Source organism: Tarenaya hassleriana, unplaced genomic scaffold, assembly GCF_000463585.1.
Source record: "Tarenaya hassleriana unplaced genomic scaffold, ASM46358v1 Cleome16, whole genome shotgun sequence".
Taxonomy (NCBI): domain Eukaryota; kingdom Viridiplantae; phylum Streptophyta; class Magnoliopsida; order Brassicales; family Cleomaceae; genus Tarenaya; species Tarenaya hassleriana.
The window spans coordinates 2,114,866-2,135,526 of record NW_010965019.1 but is presented as its reverse complement, the minus strand read 5'-3'; the positions used below and the strand labels follow the sequence as shown (position 1 = coordinate 2,135,526).

The following is a 20,661-nucleotide window of genomic DNA, read 5'->3' as shown; positions in this document are numbered from 1 at the left end:
ATCGCTATTTTTTTGGCCGTCAAATTGGTAATTTTGATGGCACATTTCATATTACTTTTCCGTTCTTATAAGCCACGATTCAACGTTAATCTAAAGTCCCGAAAATAAGACCACGTGATTTAAATGTTGGACCATTTTCAACGCGTTTTCATTATTATCTTCATACTTATACAAATATATACACACACATATATATATATAATCGAAATAAATCCAAAGCATAACAGAAGAGATTTCAACTGCGGAGAAAAAATCTCAACAAGAAAAAACTCAGCCGCCTTTTCTTCCTTTTTCTTCTTCTTGACTTCTTCGGGAACTTCATCTCTTTAGCCGAAAATCTCAGAGGAACGATCAAATGATCCGACAATGGCTGGAATCAGTAAAAACCCATCTCTAGTTTCTGTTCTTCCCTTGTTTATCTTCTTCTGTTTCATTGTATCTTGCGATGCGAGCAACACAATCACCAGAGACCACCAGATACGAGATGGAGAATCTCTGGTCTCTCAGGACGACAGGTTCGAGCTCGGATTCTTCGGACAGGAGAATTCGACGTCACGGTACTTGGGGATTTGGTACAAGAACATCGAACCTCGAACAGTAATCTGGGTGGCTAATCGGGAAAAGCCGGTTTCGGGTAATAACGGAGTTCTGAGAATTGCAGAAGATGGGAACTTGGTGTTGCAGAGCGGCGGAAACGGCACGGTCTGGTCGTCGAGAGCGCGAATCGAATCGAACAGAACGATCGCTGTTCTGTACGGAACAGGAAATCTAGTTCTGTCGGATTCAGACACAACCAAGTCATACTGGCAAAGCTTTGATCATCCTGCAGATACTTACTTGCCCGGGATGAGAGTTCGAGTGAACCCTTCAATGGGAGAGAACAGAGCTTTCGTTTCATGGAATTCAGAAAACGACCCTTCTCCCGGAAAGTATTCATTAGGCGTTGATCCGAATGGAGCACCGCAGATTGTGATCTGGGAAGGGCAAACTCGGAAATGGCGAAGCGGGCAATGGAACTCACAGATATTCACCGGGGTTCCTGACATGTCTAGTGTCACGAACTACCTCTACGGTTTTAAGCTATCATCTCCTCCGGATTCAAACGGTAGCGTGTACTTCACTTATAATCCGTCCAATAGTTCCGATTTCTTGAGGTTTAGGGTTAGGTTTGACGGTAAAGAGGAGCAGTTCAGGTGGAACGAGGAAGCCAAGAACTGGAGTTCGATCCAGTCAAAACCTACAGTAGAATGTGAGAGATATAACTATTGCGGGAATAACAGCGTTTGCCATGATGGTAAGGACGCGGGTACGGGTAAATGCAGTTGCCTTGACGGGTTTGAGCCGAAGGTTTGGAACCAGTGGATCAATGGCGACTTTTCAGGCGGATGTAGGAGAAGAGTTCCATTGAAATGTCAGAAGAAGAACGACGATAGCGAGAGTAAGATTATTGGAGGACATAGAGAAGATGGGTTTAAGGGGATAAAGTGTGTGAAATTACCCGATTTCGGATCGGTAATTTCGCTGGATGATTCAGAGACCTGCAGAGATATGTGCTTGAGGAATTGCTCGTGTAACGCTTACGCTAACGTTAGTGGGATCGGATGCATGGTTTGGATGAACGATCTGGTCGATATTCAGCGTTTCGTTAACGGTGGAAGCTTGCTGAATATCCGAATGGCCGGCTCTGAACTAGGTAAGAAGCAAAAAATCAAGAACATTTTTGATGATCCAGAGGAGGAAATTCAACTGCTCTCTTCACTTTTTTTTTTCGTTTCGATTTTGTTTGTCGAATTCAGGAACCGGGAAGGAAATATCGAATCTTGTGATCGTTATATTGAGCGTCGTGGCCGCGTTCTTGGCGGGATTAAGCATTTGGATGATATGGAGATTCAAGAAGATCAGCATGAAAGGTAGAGCTTCTCCATCCATGCACAGAAAGAACACAAATACATAGACATTTCTGTATGAGCATATCCATTTATCTGCAGGTCTCTCATGGAGGAGGAAGAAGAAGAAAGAGAAAGATTTACCGGTTTCCGAGAAGAGCAAGAAGAGAGAATGCTCGACCGAGCCTTCGGGATCACTCTGCGAAGTCTTACAAGGCGGTGAAGCCGATGCTCCAGACTTGCCGATCTTCAGCTTCAGCAGTGTAGCTTCTGCAACTAACAATTTCTCCGAAGAAAACAAGCTCGGGCATGGCGGATTCGGAACTGTATACAAGGTAACAACGCTCGGTTTTTTGTTCTCTAGACGCAGATTCTCTCGGAGTTACTAAACGTTAACTTATCGAACAGGGAAATTTTCCGGGAGGGCAGGAAATCGCGGTGAAGAGGCTGTCGGGAAAATCCAAGCAAGGACTGGAGGAATTCAAGAACGAGATCTTGCTAATCGCGAGGCTACAACACAGGAATCTGGTCAGACTTTTAGGATGCTGCATTCAAGACGGAGAGAAGATTCTCCTCTACGAGTACATGCCCAACAAGAGCTTAGACGGTTTCTTGTTCGGTAAGTAAACATGAAAATTACATCATCGCATTCCCTAGAAAGATACATTGAAGATTTCAGACGTTTAGAGATCGATGAAGAATCTTTCTACGCAGACGAAACGAGACGAGAAAAGCTGGATTGGAAGCAACGGGTAGTGATCGTCGAAGGGATAGCGAGAGGATTATTGTACTTGCATCGAGATTCGAGACTCAGAATCATTCACCGTGATCTGAAAGCGAGCAATATCTTGCTGGACAACGAACTGACACCGAAGATCTCAGACTTTGGAATGGCGAGGATCTTCAGCTGCCACCAGGACGAAGCCAACACCATCCGAGTCGTGGGAACATAGTACGTACAATAAAAACCCTAATCTCCATTTCATTACAGAACCAAGATCTCATATAATGTTGATCTGAACTGCAGTGGATATATGTCTCCTGAATACGCCATGGGAGGGCTATTCTCTGAGAAATCTGACGTGTATAGCTTCGGAGTTTTGATAATGGAGATTGTGAGTGGTCGAAGAAACGTTAGTCTTCGTCAATCCGAACATGGAAGTCTCATCGGTTATGTAAGAAACTTCTCCAAAAATCCTAATAAGTAAATCCATCTTTCTGTTTTTGATTTGTAACAATGGTGAATAAAAATTTTCTGCATGCAGGCATGGCATTTGTGGAGCCAAGGGAGGGCCAAGGAGATGATAGATCCAACGGTGAGAGATTCGTGTGATGAGAACGAAGCGTTGAGATGCATACACGTGTCGTTGCTGTGTGTACAGGACAATGCAGCCCAGAGACCGAACATGGCGGCGGTGGTGCTGATGCTCGAAAGTCAGACACAAAGACTTGCAGTTCCACGTCAGCCGACCTTCCACTCGTTTCGGAGCTCCGGCGAGATCGAGATCAATTTGGACGGCCAGGATGTAGCCTCGGTCAACGATGTAACGTTGACCAGTGTGCTCGGTAGATAAACGATACTGACAAATTTCATATTTGACTTTTTTGTTCATATGGTTCCCTTTTTCTTTTTTTCCTTTTGAGATTTTTGTACATCTTTATTCAATTTTGGCTGCCATGGGAATAATAATCAAAATTCGGGCAAGTATGCATATATACAATGAAGGTGGTTGTCTAAATCAAATAAATATGGCATATTGGATGTGATTGGTTTCTTGAATTGGTTGAACTCATAATCGGCCTCCTATTATTATTGTATCAAAATATTAAAATAATAGTTCTTACGCTTTTTTATTATCGAAATAACTTTAGGGAATTTGGATTTCTAAACATACCCGATTTTTAGACAATCAACGAACGATTTAGGGTTGGATGAAACTGAGTACCCGACATTTTGGATTTCGATTCAAATTTGGATTCCAGATTGAATACCAAGCCTAGTACCCGAGAGATTAGAGATGATCATTTTGATTATTAACCGAACAAAACAACTCATAATCGATTATGAATCCCGAACGGTTATAATTTTTTTAAACCCAAAAAAGTTCAACCGAACTAAATAAAAAAACGAAAAATCGAAAAATTTCTTGGAGAAAATGAATTTTTTACCTATAAAAAAGCGAACCCGAACTATACCAAACCGGAATTGATATCAATAAAAAAGTGAATGATTATAGTTGTTGTATAACCGCAATAAACAAAACTCGAATATAACCGAATCGAAACCGGATTCGATGTAGATACTACTAAGAATGTTATAAATGCTAAATTTAATAAAGAAAATAAGATTTTTTATATACGTGTATATCTTATAATATAAATTGAATTTTTTTCCCCAAAACTCGAGAGGAATTCTTTCATGTAGAGAGAAAAATAAACAATCCTAGGTTTTGATAAAATCACAACAACAGAAGGGGCATATCAAAATCACTTTGTTATTTACACGACAAGTCAGGTAGGAAGCATCACAAATTCAACAACAGGACAGAACAAAAGCGAAACTTCCACGATGAAATTCGCATTCACACAGGTAGGTGGTCGGAAACTGGAATATGCATAATGCATCAAGAGCAGCAAGACAATAGATTCTCTTAATGCGCTTTTCCCACAAACAAACACAAAGCATGGATTGGAACAGAAGAAAACACGAGACTTACAAACATGGGTCTGAACATCATAAAACACCGAAAGGGAAGAGAAGGCGCGGGAAGGGAAGACTTCGTGTGTGTTTTTTTCCGATGTCTTTATGAAGCTTTCCCTGCCTGTTCCTGCAGTACATGAAAAACCGGCCCAAGATCAGCTTCTAGAAGGATCAGATCACAAACGTCGAATATTGGTTCAGTCTGTAAGAACATGGTATCATACTCTATCACCTTTCACAAGCAGTCATGGACGAAGATCCAGATCATTGGATGACTCAGGCTTGCATATAGAAACATGCCATGTATCGGCATGGATTCACAAAATACAACATTTTTCTTGCATACCCATCATAACAATTCGATTCTACACAAGTCTTGGATATTGATATATACCAAGAGACAATACAATTTAATGAACAATGAATGCCATTCTCAATTCAATTTAACATCAAAATGACAACGGATTCTTCAATGTAACAGTTTGTAGATCCAAGACAGAGACATATATACGTATAGCCTTGATTGCAGAGTTACCTGATGAGTATAACGACAGAGATGAAGTTACCTGAACTCGAAGCTACCCTTGTTGTTGCTTATCAGAAGCATCATGGTAGTGCTCTTCCTTGTCTTCTCCCTCTCCCTCGACCTCAGCCACCGTGTGAAGCTTGTCGCTGTCGGAAGGAAATTTGGCGCCATTTTCACCATGTTTCTCATCTTCTCCATCTTCTTTCTCATCCGAGAATCTCACAACCACAACGGGACAAACACAGTGATGAACACAGTAATCGCTGACACTCCCCAGCCTCCCTTTGCCACTCCTCTTGGCTGCAGCTCCGAATCCTCTGCTTCCCATGATCAGAGCACTCAACCCTAACCTCTCCACCTCCAGGCACAGCCTCTCCTTCATGTCGTGATCCTTCACGATATGGATCTTGAACGGAATCTCCGCCTCGACCAACGGCTCCGATATATCGTTCGCTTTCGCATTCGTGAAGACGTCGAAATCGTCCTCGAGCTTCCTCTGCGACTCCTCGTTCTCCGGGTCCCACTGCGGCGACAAGTCGATCGCGCCCCAGTCGGCGCCGTACAGGACGCTTGTCGGCCGTACGTGGAGAAGCACGACGGCGTCTCCCGACCGGAGGTAGTTCTGTACGGCCCATCGGACGGCGTAAGCGCTCTCGTCGCTGAGATCGACGGCGATCCCGATCTTGCGCTGGGCTCCTGCCGTCGGAGTGCTGGTCGGAGGGAACCTCGGGGAAGAGGGTTGAACGGTGAGGACCGTCGGAGACTTGCGGTCCGATTTCGGAGATTTTCCCGGAGAAGTCATTGTACAGTCAACGAAGGTCCAGTGTCCGAAAGCGATGACGATGAAGCTTCTAGGGAAGGGTTTTTGGTAAAGGAAACGACTTTGGCGGTGAGAGGAAGACACGATCAGAGCAAAATAAGCTTTTTTAAAAAATAATTTACCAAAAAAAAAGAATTGGTAAAAGAAATAGAAATAATAATAACCGTTAGATTTTTAATCAGACGGCGATGGCGGTGGTAATTTCCCAATTGCTTTTAAAATAAGACTCAAATTCTCTTAAAATTTCCCAATTCCTTCCCTCTAGGGTTTGCGGTTTCGACTTCTCCAGCGATTAAAATCCCCAAATTCGTCTTCTCTCTTAGCACTTTCGTCTTCTTCGTTGCAGTAAACATGCCGCAGAGGCACTCGAAGAACAACAATGACCTAGCTTTCTTCACTTACGACGAGAAGAGGAAACTAGGGTACGGAACCCAAAAGGAGAGATTGGGGAAGGATTCGATCAAGCCCTTCGATGCTTGTTCCCTCTGCTTGAAACCCTTCATCGACCCGATGTGTTGCCAAAAGGGCCATGTGTTCTGCAAGGAGTGCATTCTCGAGTGTCTTTTGGCGCAGAAGAAAGACATTCAGCGGTAATTTACCCATCTCGATCTCCGCTTCTGTTTTTTTTTCTGGGTTTTCTTCCAGTTTTCACTGCTAGTTTCCTTCTTGTTCGGGTTTGTTGATTTCGATTTGTTGCTTGGTTGTATAATATTCCGGTAATTTCATGTGATAGTTTTGTAGCTAAAAGACTTAGCGATTCGGTTCTATTGATACCTGAAAAGTGATGTTTGGTATGTTTTGCTGTGATTGCACTCAATTGAAGGTATAGCTGATGATGAGGCTTGATAAATTGCCCGACAAAGGTTTCATAGATAGTATAGTATAGTATATGTTGTAAGTATATTAGCCGATGCCTAATGTAGGTTTGTTGTAGTTTGGCTAGTGGATTTGATTGGCAGGTTGAATGTTCTTCTTTTGTTACTTGGTTGCTACAACTTCGTGCTGTCAAAAGCATCTTGGATCAAGTATCACGGAAGTGATATGTTTTTGGATGATCTGACTTGTTCTGAGTTGTCACTGCTAGAAATTATCTAAATGAACATGATCTAGACTGCTGTTTATTTCCTCATCGGGGGTATGAAAATTATAGTTTCAAGCTATTTTTCCTTGTTTTGAAGACTTAAAGGGACGCAGACTATGCTTCAAAGACATTCTGGCAGTACTACTGGTCTTGAAATTGTTGAGTAACTGATTTTTTGCTGCTGATGAGTAGTTAGAACTTAGAAGTTCAGGGAAAAAGGTGCTATGAAGTGTTTAATCCATGTCATGACAGCCTCGGGTTTGCGGTTTTAGGATAATATTATGTGCAAGAAGAAAGCATTGGAACGAGGACAAGGAGATCTAAAAATGTGATGTTTGAATCACTTAGCTGACTAGCATCACTTGCAGATATACAATTCAGATTTTTTGAAATTTAGAATACCATTTTACTGGAGGTGTTGAAAACTTTCCAGCGAGGCTACTTTTTTCTGTCTGTGCCTTGACTTTGAGGGGAATGATTGCCCATGAGAATCACGGTTTTGTTGAAAATTAGATAATCTGTTCGAATGTTAGTCGATCTGGTCATATCTTGTATCTGACATTGCCGGTTTGTGGATCTCTTTTCAGGAAGCTAGCTGCCCATTCCGCTCAAAAGAAGCAAGAGAAAGAGGAGGAGGAAGAGAGGCAGACCTTGCAAAAAGCGAGAGAACTTGATGAATTTGATCAGCAAAATCATGGTGCTTTACCTCGATACAGTGACAGGAATCACAGCCAAGACAAGAATGGTTTTCACGGGGCAAATAGTGTGAAGACAACGTCTTTTGAAGAAGAAGCTCTCAAGACAATGAAAGCTTTCTGGCTTCCTTCGGCTACACCTGAGGCTCCCGCCAAAGTAGAAGCTCCCGAAACTCACACGCTCTGTCCGGAGGGCAAGGAGAAACTCAAGCTCAAGACCCTTTTCCCAATCCGCTTCACAGAAGACAACAGCAGTGAGAAGAAGTCGTCTAGTTGTACCTATGACAAGTCATACATCTGTCCGAGCTGCAAAGTCACACTCACAAACACGATGTCTCTCGTGGCAATTAGCTCATGTGGGCATGTGTTCTGCAAGAAATGTGCTGATAAGTTCATGCCTGTTGACAAGGTCTGTCTTGTATGCAACAAATCATGCAAGGAGAGGAACTTGGTTAACTTGGAGAAAGGTGGAACCGGATTTGCAGGCCACGATGAACGTCTCGAGGCTAAGGACTACAAGCATTTGGGTAGCGGGAGCGGACTGGGGCTGGTCAGACCAGTGAAGACATAAAAAAAACAACAAAAGTTAAAGTGTTTCTCTCCAAACTCTCTGTTCCTGTTTTGGACATGGAATGTGTCTTGCTCTGACTCTTATGTTTCAATCCAATACGATCTTATATGATAATGTAATGGTTTGCATTGAATATGCCATTTTCATGGTGTTGAACTATGAATTTGCATATTTTTGTATCTGATATGTATTGGAGGTAGATGTGTTTGTGTCATTTTCAAGTTCAGCAATTCACTTTTCCACTTTTTCTCCAAGTTGCTGAAAAAGCAAATGGCCGCAATAATAATGTCCTAACTCGAATCTTCGAGTTTTGGATTAGATAAGGACATGTGCAGCAATAATGATGGAATCATTCTTGATATATATGTCAATTACCTTTATAATAAATGTGTAAAATCACATAAAAATTCTTCTACTTTTCGTTTAACATATAAATTATTATTTAAACAAAGGTTTCATTGAATAAATTATTATTTAATCAAAGTTTCATTGAACTTTGATCAACGTTGATTTTTAATAATAACCGCATACACCACATCAATAATTTTTTTTTTCTTTTAAAAAGGTGAAATTCCGAAAACAATTTTCACATATATACACGTCTACATTTATATACACATACATAAATGTATATACGTAACTATATGTGTATATTTATATATGTATATTTGTGCATTTTTTTACTGAATTTCTCTTTTAAAAAATTGTGGAGGTGGTAAAAGATGATGAGCAAGCTCCAAGTGATAAAATTCTAAGTGATAAGTTCGGGGTTTCTAAAAATTCTTTTATTTAATAAGGGAAAATTAGAAGAATTAGTTTTTAATTTTGTACGAAATTAATAATAACAATATATTTTGAATTAAAATTCTGATTATCCGCCTAAATCATATTTAAGATAAGAATCAATAAATAAGCAACCGCCTTAATTATAATTTAACCGATGACTAAAAACAGGTGATGTGTGAGGTGAGTTTTAATAGAGCTCGATAATTGAAAACGTTGCATAACTAAAATTTTTATTTTGTATAATATAGTTTTAATAATCTTACAGTTACTTACCAAATTTTAATTTAAGGAAGGTTCGTATACTAAAAAAAACGTATTATTGTTTGTAGATAAAGATAGATATCAATCACTACAGCCGAAAATTCCACGTGGCAACATCTGTGCCGTCAATAATGACGGTCTCTATATTCTCTTCTCTCTCTATATATATATATATATATTTTTTTTACCCGCCAAATCACCATACAAAAAATAAAAATAAAAATAAAAAACAAATCAGAGGGCGTTCACCAAAAAGCAGATCCTCTTGGAGAAGATATATCAAGGAAGGAAGGCAAAAAACCCTAAATTGCATCTCTCTCTCTGCTTTTCCCCAATGGCGGATTTGGATAAGCTAGAGAAGGGAGATGCAGTATTTAACGGCGACGGCGGCGGCGCGGCGGCGGAGGTGGAGAAGCCTAGGGAACCGGAAGGGATATCTGTGTTGGATTTTGATCTGCTGTGTTCCACGGTGGCGCTTCAAACGCAGGGCAATTGGATGAAGCTCGAGAGCGATGAAGACAGAGATTTGGATATCGATTCTGGCGGCAGTGTGTTGCGGATGTGGGAAGGAGATGTCATGGATTGCTTCGAGGATCGTCGTGTCTTAATCGAATCCGCTTGGTGAGTTTCCCTTTTTGGGTTTTTGTTTTTTCCGATTGTAATCGCCATTGTTCTAGGTGTTCCGATTTGGGCGAGGTCCTATTTTTTTTTTAAAAGATTTTCCTGGAAAACGGAAAATTTTCGGGACCATGATGGATGTCAATGTACATGTTCGTTCCTACAGGTTTTTTGTTTCATTTATTTTTTCGTATTGTTTTTTAGATGTTGGCCTGAGTTTGATCACTTTGTAAGTTTGTATCTCGTGTTGAAATTGTTCTGGTCAAATTAGGTCAAATATACCACAATAGAAAGGAGAAAGCTTTACTCTGCCTTTTTTTTCCTCGTATTTTGCTGTTTAAGTTTGAAACTTGGATGAAAAATGGGGCATTTCTATCTTTCTGTTCTTACATTTCTTCTGATAATATAATCGATAACGGAGCATTTGCCTGCATTTGGTTTGGTTGTAAAATTAATGATTGATTGTGTGATAATCTGTGTGTCAGCTTAGTAATGTCATCTTGTTTGCTGTTTATGCATTCTTGAAGGAATGCTTAATTGTATTTCTTCTGCTGCAGTTGTCCGTGCTACAGATTCGGGAAAAACATGATGCGAGCTAGTTTTGGTTCTTGTTGTATTCAGGTATGATCTTGTAGAAACCTTTTACTAAAGTCTTGAAGCTGTTGTCAACACATTAGATATTGTAAATCTTGAATCTTCGGTTTATATCTCTTCTGGATTACAATCAGTGAAGGATGTTGAGTTAGTGTCCTATCGTGACTCCTTGTTTTGATGAATTTTTCAGGCTACTGTTCATCTGATTCTTGTCGTTGGCCTACTTTTGAACATCGCAGCTTTTGCTGTAACTAAGAGGCACTATTATCTCTATTTCACTGTTGCTTTCATCCTTTTGATCGGATCCTATTTGGGTTTCTTCCGGATGCAGATAAGAAGGAAATTCAACATTAGGGTGAGTCCTTGAGGTTGTGTATTAATCTTTCTTTGAGTATGCCCATTTCTTGTTCTGCACAACTTTCTTGTTTATCTTCTGGTCTTACCATACCAAGCATCCCATCTCTGCACTCTTCGAATGGGGGATACTTGTTTTAACATGCAGCACTTTTTGGCTGAACTTGATTTTTGGATATGGAAAACTGCCGAGTTATGATCACTTCCAGTTCCAAAAGACTGCTCAGAAACTAACAGATGAAGAGTAGTGAGTTTTTTTTCTTCAGAAAACCAGTCCATAGTTCATCTTGATTTGATTAAAAGACATTGCTTCTATTTTTTTTTTGTTAACGCATTGCTTCTTAAATTGATACGAGTTTATGAGCTACATTCTTCTGCTGCCCTTTTTAGCACCCAGATTTCCGTACCTATGAATGAATTTATGTTGAGGGTTTTCATGGATTGAATCAATCACTTTTTCTTACTGTATCTATCGCAATTATGTTCAAGTAGTCGTATAATAAATGATGGATCTTCATGCATCATGACCTTATTGGGTTACTTTGGGGGTTTATTCTTTTCTACAGGGCGCTGATAGCTTCTTGGACGACTGTGTCTCCCATCTGATCTGTCCTTGCTGTACATTAAGCCAGGTAAAGCTCGTCCCCCTGTTTTTGTCTTAACATGAAAGAGAGAAGAAAGGCGTATCCTTTATGCTTGTAATTCAACTAGTAGATACAACCTGGGCTAAAGCAAGCAATGCCAGAAGTGTAATAACCTAATATTGGCACGGTTTCTTCTCGTTGACGTAATTCAGGAATCAAGAACTTTGGAGATGAATAATGTCCATGACGGTATCTGGCATGGACGGGGCGACATGTTATGTATAGGTAGCTATCCGGAAGGGAAATCTCTTCTCGAGCTCCACTCACCTCCGGTAGTCGTTTCATCCATGTCTTCAGAATCCAAGAACGGAGAACAAAGTAACTTGTAGCAGAGGTTAAAACTCAACCTCTATAGGCCATATAGATGATGATGATCATCATCGTCATTAGCTCTCCTGTAACAGAGTGCGATCAGATCTTCCATCAAGGTTGAATCAGCTTGGATGCCCCATGATTTAACAGTTGAATCTTGAAGTTGAAGCTTCATAGGAAATAGGCAAAATCTGCATCTAACAGTGACAGATGGCACTTAGTTGTTCATAACTTCATATATATATATATATATTGCCATTTTTACGTCTTCGGAAGAGAATGTCAGAAGAAACCTGTCTTTATCTGATTTCGATCGCCTGATAATTACACATTTTGATGTCCTGATGATCTCCTATAAAATATCTTGTTTCTTGCAAAGTTTTTTTTTCCCCTTAGAATCTCTTCTATAAAATAAATTCTGCCCAAAAAGAAACAAATCTCCTCCGTACATGTACCTATTTATTGTGGGCAGAAGATGGAATCTTCGATGATAAAGACGGATATTATATATATATACATATTTACTGTGGGAAGAGATAGAATCTTTGGTGATAAAGATGGATATTTTATATTTCCTGTTTTATAGAGTTTGTCTTATAGCTGAAGATTCGCTTTTACACTTACTGAAATATGTTTTAGATTCAGCCTGTTTTCCTATTTTCGAATATAATTATATACTCCCTCCCTTTAGTTTTAAATATCGTTTTAGCTTTAAACATACATTTTAAAAAAATATATTGTCTAAAATATTCTCTTTAATTTATTTTATTTTTTCAATACTATTAATTGTTTTTCACATATTAACTAGAGACATTATTAAAAAATATTTCTATCTTCTAGTTTGATGATCATGTGACCAAATATAATTCTGATCACATGATCATATTGATTATGTTCACCACTTACATAGTATACTAATCATTTGATAAGGTTATTATAAATTTAACGATCAACGTGATTATCATATGTTCAAATTATAATTGTGGTTATATAGTTATGACGGGATAAAAATATGGGTTGAAGTCAAAATGGTATATAAAAATTATTTTTGATATAATGCCTGTTAATTATGATGGGTAAATTTGGAAAACAATATAAAAAAATTGCATAGAAGATCCAAAAACGTCATTAATTTTATAAAAGCTTTTAAAAAGTGAGTATTATTTAGGTTTAATCCTTTGGTTGGGTTTATTCGGTTGGATATTAATCGAGATGCCTAGAAAAATACAACAAAATACTTTAAATTTTTTCTAAATTTTAAGAAAATATTTATATTTTGAAAATGAAAAAATAGATATGAGTTAAAGGTATCAATTTTTCGAGATAACATTCTTTTTTTCACATGTCATGCCCCGGATTTAAATTTTTTTCAAAGTTCATATATTTATTTAATATTTTAGAAAATATGTATTTTGATGATATTTTAAAATACGTGTATTAATTTGTTATTTTTTTCTCGTCATTATACTTTTACCGAATTTTCTGAACCATAACAATGAAAAAAAAATATTTCTAGTGAATATCTTTATACATGAATTTCGGGATATCGTCTGGCAAGAATCTAAACCCAACGGTATTTAGTATTTACCAAAAGATTAAAAGATATTATAGTTACTGAAATTCTAATAAATCCATAATTTCTTTTTCCTGCAACGACTTAGCATACACACACATATTTATATATAAATACGAAACCACACCCTTTTTTAAATTATTTTATTTTATAATAATAAATCCTCAGATTCTGCCTCGACGACTCAATCACCAGATTCTCCGAGTTCGTAGGTTTCGCCACTAAATACTATATTAACATTTAATTCTCTCCTTTCTCGTTATAATTATGTTTTTTTATATATTTTAATCGTTTATTCTCGATCTATAATTTTTTTTTATTTTCTTTAGTTTCTTCGTCAACCCATCCTTGCTCCCGCCGTCGCCAAAAAGCTGAAAGAGTAAGTTCCAATGTCTCTTGTCTTTTTTCTTGTGTCTGTTCCATTGGTTTCAGATTTCTGTTTTTTTTTTTTTCAAAATTACCCAGAAACGAGGAAAATGAGCGAATTAGGGTTCTTACGCAATGAAGAGACCAATTCCATCTTTTTTCAAGTGGTTAATTGATCCACGAAAGAGAAAATACAAAAAAATATTTAAATTATTGATTTAATTTTTTTTTTGGTAAAAGATTTAATTTTTATTTTAATCTGTCAAGGTTTCGAGTTTATCTCAAAGTAGAGCACTTTCATTCATATAACTCTGTTATATATTCCTACTCAAACTCTGTTATATGTGTGTGTGTATATATTTTTATACGTATAGTTCTCCATCTATTTGCAAATATATTTGAAGTTTCTGAAAAAAATTGCAGTTTCCATCAAGATGAGCAGTTGTCCAGAGAACGAGAACGCCCCACCGACCAGGCTTGAGGTTTGTATGACAAAACATTCAGACATTTATATAAACTTATAAATAATGATGGTTTTGTGTATAATCTGTAATCAAGATCTAATTTTTTCGATGAACAGGGCAAGTTCCAAGCGTTGGTTGTCTGCTGTTTCCTGGGACTTGGATCGCTTGTGGCATGGAACAGTATGCTCACCATTGCTGACTACTACTACCAAGTGTTTCCGGTACTTGAAAACTTCGATCTTGATCCTCGATTCGTCTAAACTTTGAGAAAATCGATTAATTTCTCGAAGTTTTAGCCTTTTTTATGTGTTTTTTCTTATCATAAAGGATTATCATCCATCAAGGGTCCTCACTCTGGTTTACCAACCGTTTGCCTGTGCGACGATAGCGATATTGGCTTACTATGAGGCGAAAATCAATACCCGAAAGAGGAATATCTTCGGATATGCCCTTTACACCGTCAGCACGTTCCTTCTCATCGTTGTAAGCACTGCTCTCTCTGGCTATCATCTTCGAGATTGTGTTGTGCTTCTGGTTTGTGTATGTATGTATGTAGGTATGTATGTGTCATTTGGTTTCTTGCAGTTGGATTTGGCTACAAAGGGACAAGGAGGAGTTATACCCTACGTTCTGTTGTGCCTCATAGTGGCCAGTTTCGGTCTGGCAGATGCTCATGTACAAGGTGGTATGGTTGGAGATTTGTCCTTCATGTGTCCCGAGTTCATCCAGGTTCCAAAACTCTTTCCCCCGAGCTCTCTAATCTCTGACAAATCTCAAATCTCGTTGATTTTCTCGCCACTTTTAATGTTTTTGCCTTGATGTTTTTGTCAGTCATTCATGGGGGGTCTTGGTATTTCTGGAGCTCTTACTTCGTGTTTGAGGCTTATGACCAAAGCTATCTTCGATAAATCTCCCAATGGCCTGCGTAAAGGCGCTTGTGCGTCATTCTCATATCTTCCTTTTGTTTATATACCCTCACATATGTGTGTGTATATATTGATCCAACATCTATATACATACCTTCTGTTTTGCAGTGCTGTTCTTGGCGATATCCACTCTTATCGAGCTCCTCTGCATCTTTCTATATGCTTACGTGTTTCCTAAGCTACCGATTGTTAAGTACTATCGAGCGAAAGCTGCAGCCGAAGGGGCAAAAACCGTTTCCGCTGATCTTATGGCAGCCGGCCTTCAAGACAAAGCTGCACAGGTTCTACTCAGATTTCACTTTGTATGATTTGTATCTGTTATGTAAACCTCTGGAGACTGATTTCGTTGTTTCGTTTTGAAAGGTTGCTGAATTGGATCAATCGAAGATCCAACGACGGTCCAACAAGCAGTTGTTGAGGGAAAACATCGACCACGGGATCAACCTTTACCTGGTTTATGTAGTGACACTGTCGATTTTTCCTGGGTTCTTGTACGAGAACACCGGAGAACATCAGCTGGGTACATGGTAAATTCATAAAAAAAACTCTTATCTTTTTCATTGAATGATAGTTTTTCAGACGATTAAAATGACCAAAGTTGCATCCTTTTGCCAAATCTTTCAGGTACCCTCTTGTCCTTGTAGCTGCATACAACTGTTGGGATACCGTCTCGAGGTACATCCCTATGATCAAATGCCTCGCATTGGAATCGAGGAAATGGCTAACAGTCTGCGTTCTAGCCCGATTTGCTCTCGTCCCCGCGTTCTATTTCACTGCCAAATATGCCGACCAAGGATGGATGATCTTCCTTACTTCCTTCTTGGGCTTGACCAATGGTTATCTCACTGTCTGCATTCTCTCTGCTGCTCCCAAAGGTTACAATGTAAGTGTTCTCTGCAACATTTCCTTGGTTGTTTTTTCTCTCGGGTTCTTGCCCCCGGGATTGATATGATGGTTTCTTGCAGGGTCCCGAGTCCAACGCGTTGGGGAACCTTCTCGTCGGGTTTCTGCTAGGAGGGATCTTCTCTGGCGTGTGCCTTGACTGGCTCTGGCTTATCCCTTCCAAGACTGCCTTTTAGTCTTTTGCTCCATTCTTCAGTTCAGATACTTTGATTTTTCATTACAAGTGTTCATACTCAAAAGTCTTTTGGAGGAGATTGATCTATTATTATTTTTTTTTTATTTCATTGGTTGAGTGTTTAGTTGATCCAATATATGCTTTCATTTGGATGTTTTTCCTCCACAGTTCTTTGAATTATATAATGAATATACATATAATTGAGTGAATCTGTATATAATGAATCATATAAAAGAAAAAATATGAACTTTTTATTGATTCATTCATTCCCTCTGTGCCAAAGAAACCATTTTCTCAAAGGTCTTTTCACCGGTTTTGTCTTTTAGGCAACAGAGAACACAAACTCTATAGTTAGAAAATTGAACTGAAAATTTTCAGACAAAAAAAAAAAAAAACAAACAAGTTGTTGTGTTTCCCTTTGTTTTCTGTTTTTCCCTCTTTTGAACAAAACAAAATCTGGATTATCTCCAAAGCAATGGTGACAGGAAAAAAAGAGATGGGAGCTTTCTTTCTTTCGTCTTCTATGGTGCCATCAGACCATCGATCGTGTAAGAAAGAGACTTTGCCCAGTCGGTTTTAAGCACCATTGTTTGCAGAGTGTGCATCACATCGTATCCGGGATCGAGTTTTCGCTGCCATCCCTACAATTATCCCGGCAATATCGGTGTTATTACCATGTCTGAAACAAATCTTTACAGTTCTTAGTTCTATGGAAAATTTCTATGTATTCATGCAAAAGTTGCTTATAACAGCTCATAAGTCAGTTTCTTGCATCCTGTTCTTAGCTTAACATGCTTGAGTTTTTGTTCCATGTTCTGTAGGAAGGTGAATCAGTAAAGATTTCTGCTAATAAGCCTAAATTTTCGAACTAAATCATCCGATCTTAATAAATGATACGAAAAAAACGGTAACTCACCTCGAGAACTAATGTCGTGACCATTACTGTGCAAACGTTGCCGTCAATGTTAACTCTGTATCGTCTTACTTTCTCGAGCAATTCATGCATGCAATCAGCTGGATGGACTAAATCTCCCTCTGCTGTTCCCCAGAATTTGAATGCCTCCTCTACTTCCTGCAAGATTATATACATACATACATATATATATATATGCACACACACACACGCATAAGCGAAAATCTTTGAATGATCTCTCTCTGCTTATTTCTGCGTAAACATCAGAAGTTCAATCTCGTTCTGATATAATTACCTCAATGAAGGCTTGTGGATTCGGACAAGACTGTTGTTTTGATAGTCTGAGAGTGCATTCAGCAGCAGTCCGACCATCCCTGCGAGCAACCGCCTTGAAAAACTCAAGCAAGTTTTCTCGGTCATTCTTCGAGAGTTCAGCTGTCATTCCCACATCAAGGAAAACGATGTGGGGCTTCTTTGATTTGAAAAGGCCTCCACGAGAATTCTTCTTCCGCACAAGTATATTTCCCGGGTGCATATCAGCGTGAATAAAGTTGTCCACCTGAATTTCAAGATACAGAAGCTGTTATACCGAGGCAAAAGATATGAGAATTGCATCTATCAAGAAACATAATTGTCTAATAACACGATTATAATACCAGGAGCATCTTCAGAAGGGCATGAGTCCCAATATGAGCAAGTCTAGCCTTGATCTGTTCATGACCTTCTTCCATGTCATCAACGTAACGTGACACGCTTTCTCCTTGCTCATAAGTCTCAACCAGAACAGCGGGATGTACCAGAGGATATACGGGCTTTGGAAAAGAGACATCTTTCCATCTACGGAAGTTATATATAAACCGACTCAGATGGGAAGCTTCCCTCGCGAGATCAACTTGGTACAACATGAAAACGGCAAACTGTTGAACACTCTCATCTAATCTCAACCACTTCAAAGCTGGGATTAGATTAGATATCTTAGCCACCAGATTGATTATCGCAAAGTCTCTCCTGATCGATTCACCAACACCCGGATGTCTAACTTTGACGGCAACCACCGTGGGTTTCGTCTTTTGTCCTGGATAGTTATACCTCAAGGAAGCTCGATGAACTTGGGCAATACTTCCGGATGCCACTGGTGCCTCTTCAAAATCCTCAAATATCTCGGAAAGTTTACGGCCAAATGCCCTTTCGATGGTTTTCTTCGTGTGGGCAAAGCTGTGCTCTGGAGCTTTACTGTGAAGCTTTGAGAGCTGCAAACACAAATCCCTCGGGAAGAGATCTGGCCGGGTGGCTGCCCATTGACCCCATTTGATGAAAGCAGGACCTGCCCTTTCCAGAGTACGGTGTACAATCTCAAGCCAGAGTCTCCTGAAACGTGGCCCGCATATATCCGCAAAGGGTGCAAGCATAAGGCTCGGAGAAAACAAGACAGCTAAATAGAGCGCCCTCACAATCAGAACAACACCTTCTATCAACGAGAGCACTAGAGAAGACAGATATATAGGGCCATTCTTTGCGGTCATGTACAAAGAATTCTGCGAAGGGAAGTGATCTATCACTGGACTGGAAGCTCTTTCCGCCCATGCTACTTGCCCACAAGTCACAGCAAAGATGCCGGGAACTAACAAATGCGAACGGGTCAGCGACAAGCTTACAGCTTGGGCGATGGTGCTGATACGAGGCCAACTCCAGTAGCCGGTAGAATATTTACAATGAAGCCTTTTCCAGACAACATTGGCGTGATGCGTAACTACATTGCTCGCAGAGGCAAGTGAATAACTTCGTGAGAGTAGATTCCGAGAAAAATTTCCTTGACCATCACGGTAGGAGAATGGACGATGGCCGTTAATTCTGAATTGGGGCAACCTTAGAGCGACCCTAACTAGTGTTTTGTAACTTCTTGAATCCGGAATTCTGTTTTTCTGGTCGGAGAAAAGCGAAGTTGTGTATCGGCTAACGACTCGAAAGATCAGAAATCTGAAAGGAAGCAAGATTCAAGATTAAGGAGACAACGGATTAGGTTTACTTGAACGGTGGATGCCAGGAATTCACCGTTCAATCAACGACAAGAAACATCATTGAGATTGTATAAACCATAGAATCTCCGAAATTTCATAGATGATTCGACAAAAGCTTGGATTTTTTTCAAAACCCATGAATCAAAATCTGTCCTCCGAGAAAACGGGAAGAACAAAAACCCGATCAGAATCCACGAATAACCCAGAAAATAAAAAACCCAGATAGGTAGAACACGAAGCAGCCCTAGAGAAGCTGAATCAGAATCAAACACATGATCTCTGAACAACAACACAAGCGGGCAGATGAAACGAACCTGGACATGGCGGCGAGAAAAGGCGGCGGTAATGAGAAAACGAGTGCTGGGTATGGATCCCTACAACGTAAAACCCCGCGAGCATCTTCTCATTGACCTCGACTTGATGGCTAGGATCAAACGAAATTCCCGTCGATGTTTTTCCGGCAGCTTTATCTTAGCTCCGGGAGAAACCTAAACGCAGAGAGAGAGAGAGAGAGAGAGAGAGAGAGAGAGAGAGAGAGAGAGAGAGTAGGTCACTGGCCTTGGGGTTTGGTTTTCGGCCCACAAAGGAATTTATTGGTCTCGTGGGCTTCACGCAAACTCGTGATCTTGTCGGAAGCAGTGACTTTCAAAAACCCCAAGGCAATGACGTAAACAAGGCTCGGTCCATAATTTTTTTTTCCCGGATCTATTTCCATTTCTTTTGTCACATCAAATTTATTTCCATTTCAAAAATAATATGGTCATATAAAATTAATTTTTTTAGTATTTGCTAATTTAATGGTTCGGTAATACTACTTTTTTTTAATTAGATAGCATGTTTAAGAAATTTGGTTTTATTTTCCATTTTTAATTCATTGTTTAGATATTAACCCATTTAGTTGTATGAATTAGTGTTCAAACTCTAAGTATCATTAGGGATTGACATTTGGTTCGGTTCTTTCTAAACCGAATCTATCCAAATGGAATCGGAAGCAATTATAAACGAATCGAATTTAATATAAAAATGGAACAATTATAATATTTTAAAATTATAAATCGAATTTGAATTTAAATCGAATGGAATCCGAATGAAACCGTATCTAACATTATATAACGTAATCTAAATAAGATTAAACCGACTTAAATAAAACTGAACCGAATGTGATCCGAAACCGGAATTGAGGACCAATATTTGGATGAATACTATAATATAGAATACATAGTTACTGAAAATGCCTAGGTTTCCCCTCACAGCTTTTCAAACTTCGTCCCCCCTGACTGAGCTCCGTCGCTCGGCCTCGTTGCTGTCACCGTCGCATCCTTGTCGCCACCGTCAAGGGACCGCCATCGCCGGTTAGGTATGGTCTCTTTCCTCCATGGGTTTAGTTCGACTTGGAAACCAAAGTCTTGATTCTCGCTGAGATTTGCATTTCCGATTCTGATTCTGGAATCTGAACTGAACACCGGTCGTGTAG

General features: G+C 39.4%; 7 protein-coding genes across 11 annotated transcripts in view; 5 read left to right on the top strand and 2 right to left on the bottom strand.

Annotated features, from left to right (window-relative positions):
* The first annotated feature begins 238 nt into the window (after window positions 1–238).
* On the top strand, window positions 239–3,623 carry LOC104809543 (putative G-type lectin S-receptor-like serine/threonine-protein kinase At1g61610). The gene is made up of 7 exons (XM_010535557.1): window positions 239–1,693; window positions 1,797–1,910; window positions 1,989–2,221; window positions 2,295–2,505; window positions 2,601–2,838; window positions 2,914–3,061; window positions 3,152–3,623. Exons 1-7 carry the CDS (start codon window positions 367–369, stop codon window positions 3,458–3,460), a joined length of 2,580 nt encoding a protein of 859 aa, XP_010533859.1. The 5' UTR covers window positions 239–366; the 3' UTR covers window positions 3,461–3,623.
* Window positions 3,624–4,365: 742 nt separating this feature from the next.
* LOC104809542 (universal stress protein PHOS32) lies at window positions 4,366–6,020 on the bottom strand. The gene is made up of 2 exons (XM_010535556.1): window positions 5,154–6,020; window positions 4,366–4,714 (listed from the first exon to the last, which is right to left on the bottom strand). Exon 1 carries the CDS (start codon window positions 5,913–5,915, stop codon window positions 5,166–5,168), a length of 750 nt encoding a protein of 249 aa, XP_010533858.1. The 5' UTR covers window positions 5,916–6,020; the 3' UTR covers window positions 4,366–4,714; window positions 5,154–5,165.
* Window positions 6,021–6,171: 151 nt separating this feature from the next.
* Window positions 6,172–8,494, top strand: LOC104809541 (nitric oxide synthase-interacting protein). The gene is made up of 2 exons (XM_010535555.1): window positions 6,172–6,523; window positions 7,602–8,494. Exons 1-2 carry the CDS (start codon window positions 6,285–6,287, stop codon window positions 8,278–8,280), a joined length of 918 nt encoding a protein of 305 aa, XP_010533857.1. The 5' UTR covers window positions 6,172–6,284; the 3' UTR covers window positions 8,281–8,494.
* A 1,044-nt stretch (window positions 8,495–9,538) lies between these two features.
* Window positions 9,539–12,119, top strand: LOC104809540. Of its 2 annotated transcripts, XR_771185.1 has the most exons (6): window positions 9,539–9,948; window positions 10,503–10,566; window positions 10,730–10,894; window positions 11,042–11,140; window positions 11,460–11,525; window positions 11,690–11,746. XR_771185.1 is itself a non-coding variant. In XM_010535554.1 (5 exons), the coding sequence occupies exons 1-5, from the start codon at window positions 9,662–9,664 to the stop codon at window positions 11,864–11,866; spliced, it is 759 nt and encodes a 252-aa protein (XP_010533856.1). In that variant the 5' UTR covers window positions 9,539–9,661; the 3' UTR covers window positions 11,867–12,119. The 2 variants fall into 2 exon arrangements, 1 of the variants encoding a protein (XP_010533856.1); XM_010535554.1 differs by lacking the exon at window positions 11,042–11,140 and having other exon boundaries at window positions 11,690–12,119.
* A 1,448-nt stretch (window positions 12,120–13,567) lies between these two features.
* On the top strand, window positions 13,568–16,408 carry LOC104809539 (equilibrative nucleotide transporter 3). 2 transcript variants are annotated; one of them, XM_010535552.1, is made up of 11 exons: window positions 13,568–13,630; window positions 13,752–13,801; window positions 14,212–14,270; window positions 14,369–14,473; window positions 14,580–14,735; window positions 14,838–14,981; window positions 15,084–15,189; window positions 15,287–15,459; window positions 15,542–15,705; window positions 15,803–16,061; window positions 16,144–16,408. In XM_010535552.1, exons 3-11 carry the CDS (start codon window positions 14,223–14,225, stop codon window positions 16,255–16,257), a joined length of 1,269 nt encoding a protein of 422 aa, XP_010533854.1. In that variant the 5' UTR covers window positions 13,568–13,630; window positions 13,752–13,801; window positions 14,212–14,222; the 3' UTR covers window positions 16,258–16,408. The 2 variants fall into 2 exon arrangements, with proteins under 2 accessions (XP_010533854.1, XP_010533855.1); XM_010535553.2 differs by having other exon boundaries at window positions 13,603–13,634.
* Window positions 16,409–16,489: 81 nt separating this feature from the next.
* On the bottom strand, window positions 16,490–19,738 carry LOC104809538 (uncharacterized aarF domain-containing protein kinase 2-like). Its single transcript, XM_010535551.2, has 5 exons — window positions 19,502–19,738; window positions 17,826–19,146; window positions 17,465–17,728; window positions 17,173–17,328; window positions 16,490–16,897 (listed from the first exon to the last, which is right to left on the bottom strand). The coding sequence occupies exons 1-5, from the start codon at window positions 19,507–19,509 to the stop codon at window positions 16,778–16,780; spliced, it is 1,869 nt and encodes a 622-aa protein (XP_010533853.1). The 5' UTR covers window positions 19,510–19,738; the 3' UTR covers window positions 16,490–16,777.
* Window positions 19,739–20,427: 689 nt separating this feature from the next.
* LOC104809537 (partner of Y14 and mago) overlaps window positions 20,428–20,661 on the top strand; it is a 2,443-nt gene continuing 2,209 nt past the window's right edge. For all 3 annotated transcript variants that reach the window (XM_010535549.1, XM_010535548.1, XM_019202092.1), the window contains exon 1: window positions 20,428–20,544. The gene's annotated coding sequence lies outside the window, so the exon portion shown is untranslated. The remainder of the gene's footprint in view (window positions 20,545–20,661) is intronic.

Bases quoted from the DNA above. Each gene is read 5' to 3' on its own strand.
- LOC104809543 (XM_010535557.1), top strand. From the start codon at position 367: ATGGCTGGAATCAGTAAAAACCCATCTCTAGTTTCTGTTCTTCCCTTG. The intron at 1,694-1,796 runs GTAAGAAGCAAA...TGTCGAATTCAG, and splicing joins AATGGCCGGCTCTGAACTAG to GAACCGGGAAGGAAATATCG. The intron at 2,839-2,913 runs GTACGTACAATA...TCTGAACTGCAG, and splicing joins ATCCGAGTCGTGGGAACATA to TGGATATATGTCTCCTGAAT.
- LOC104809541 (XM_010535555.1), top strand. From the start codon at position 6,285: ATGCCGCAGAGGCACTCGAAGAACAACAATGACCTAGCTTTCTTCACT. The intron at 6,524-7,601 runs GTAATTTACCCA...ATCTCTTTTCAG, and splicing joins CAGAAGAAAGACATTCAGCG to GAAGCTAGCTGCCCATTCCG.
- LOC104809539 (XM_010535552.1), top strand. From the start codon at position 14,223: ATGAGCAGTTGTCCAGAGAACGAGAACGCCCCACCGACCAGGCTTGAG. The intron at 14,271-14,368 runs GTTTGTATGACA...TTCGATGAACAG, and splicing joins CCCCACCGACCAGGCTTGAG to GGCAAGTTCCAAGCGTTGGT. The intron at 14,982-15,083 runs GTTCCAAAACTC...TGTTTTTGTCAG, and splicing joins TGTGTCCCGAGTTCATCCAG to TCATTCATGGGGGGTCTTGG.
- LOC104809540 (XM_010535554.1), top strand. From the start codon at position 9,662: ATGGCGGATTTGGATAAGCTAGAGAAGGGAGATGCAGTATTTAACGGC. The intron at 9,949-10,502 runs GTGAGTTTCCCT...CTTCTGCTGCAG, and splicing joins GTCTTAATCGAATCCGCTTG to TTGTCCGTGCTACAGATTCG. The intron at 10,567-10,729 runs GTATGATCTTGT...TGAATTTTTCAG, and splicing joins TTGGTTCTTGTTGTATTCAG to GCTACTGTTCATCTGATTCT.
- LOC104809542 (XM_010535556.1), bottom strand. From the start codon at position 5,915: ATGACTTCTCCGGGAAAATCTCCGAAATCGGACCGCAAGTCTCCGACG.
- LOC104809538 (XM_010535551.2), bottom strand. The intron at 17,729-17,825 runs GTATTATAATCG...CTTGAAATTCAG, and splicing joins CCCTTCTGAAGATGCTCCTG to GTGGACAACTTTATTCACGC. The intron at 16,898-17,172 runs GTGAGTTACCGT...GGATAATTGTAG, and splicing joins TCACGACATTAGTTCTCGAG to GGATGGCAGCGAAAACTCGA.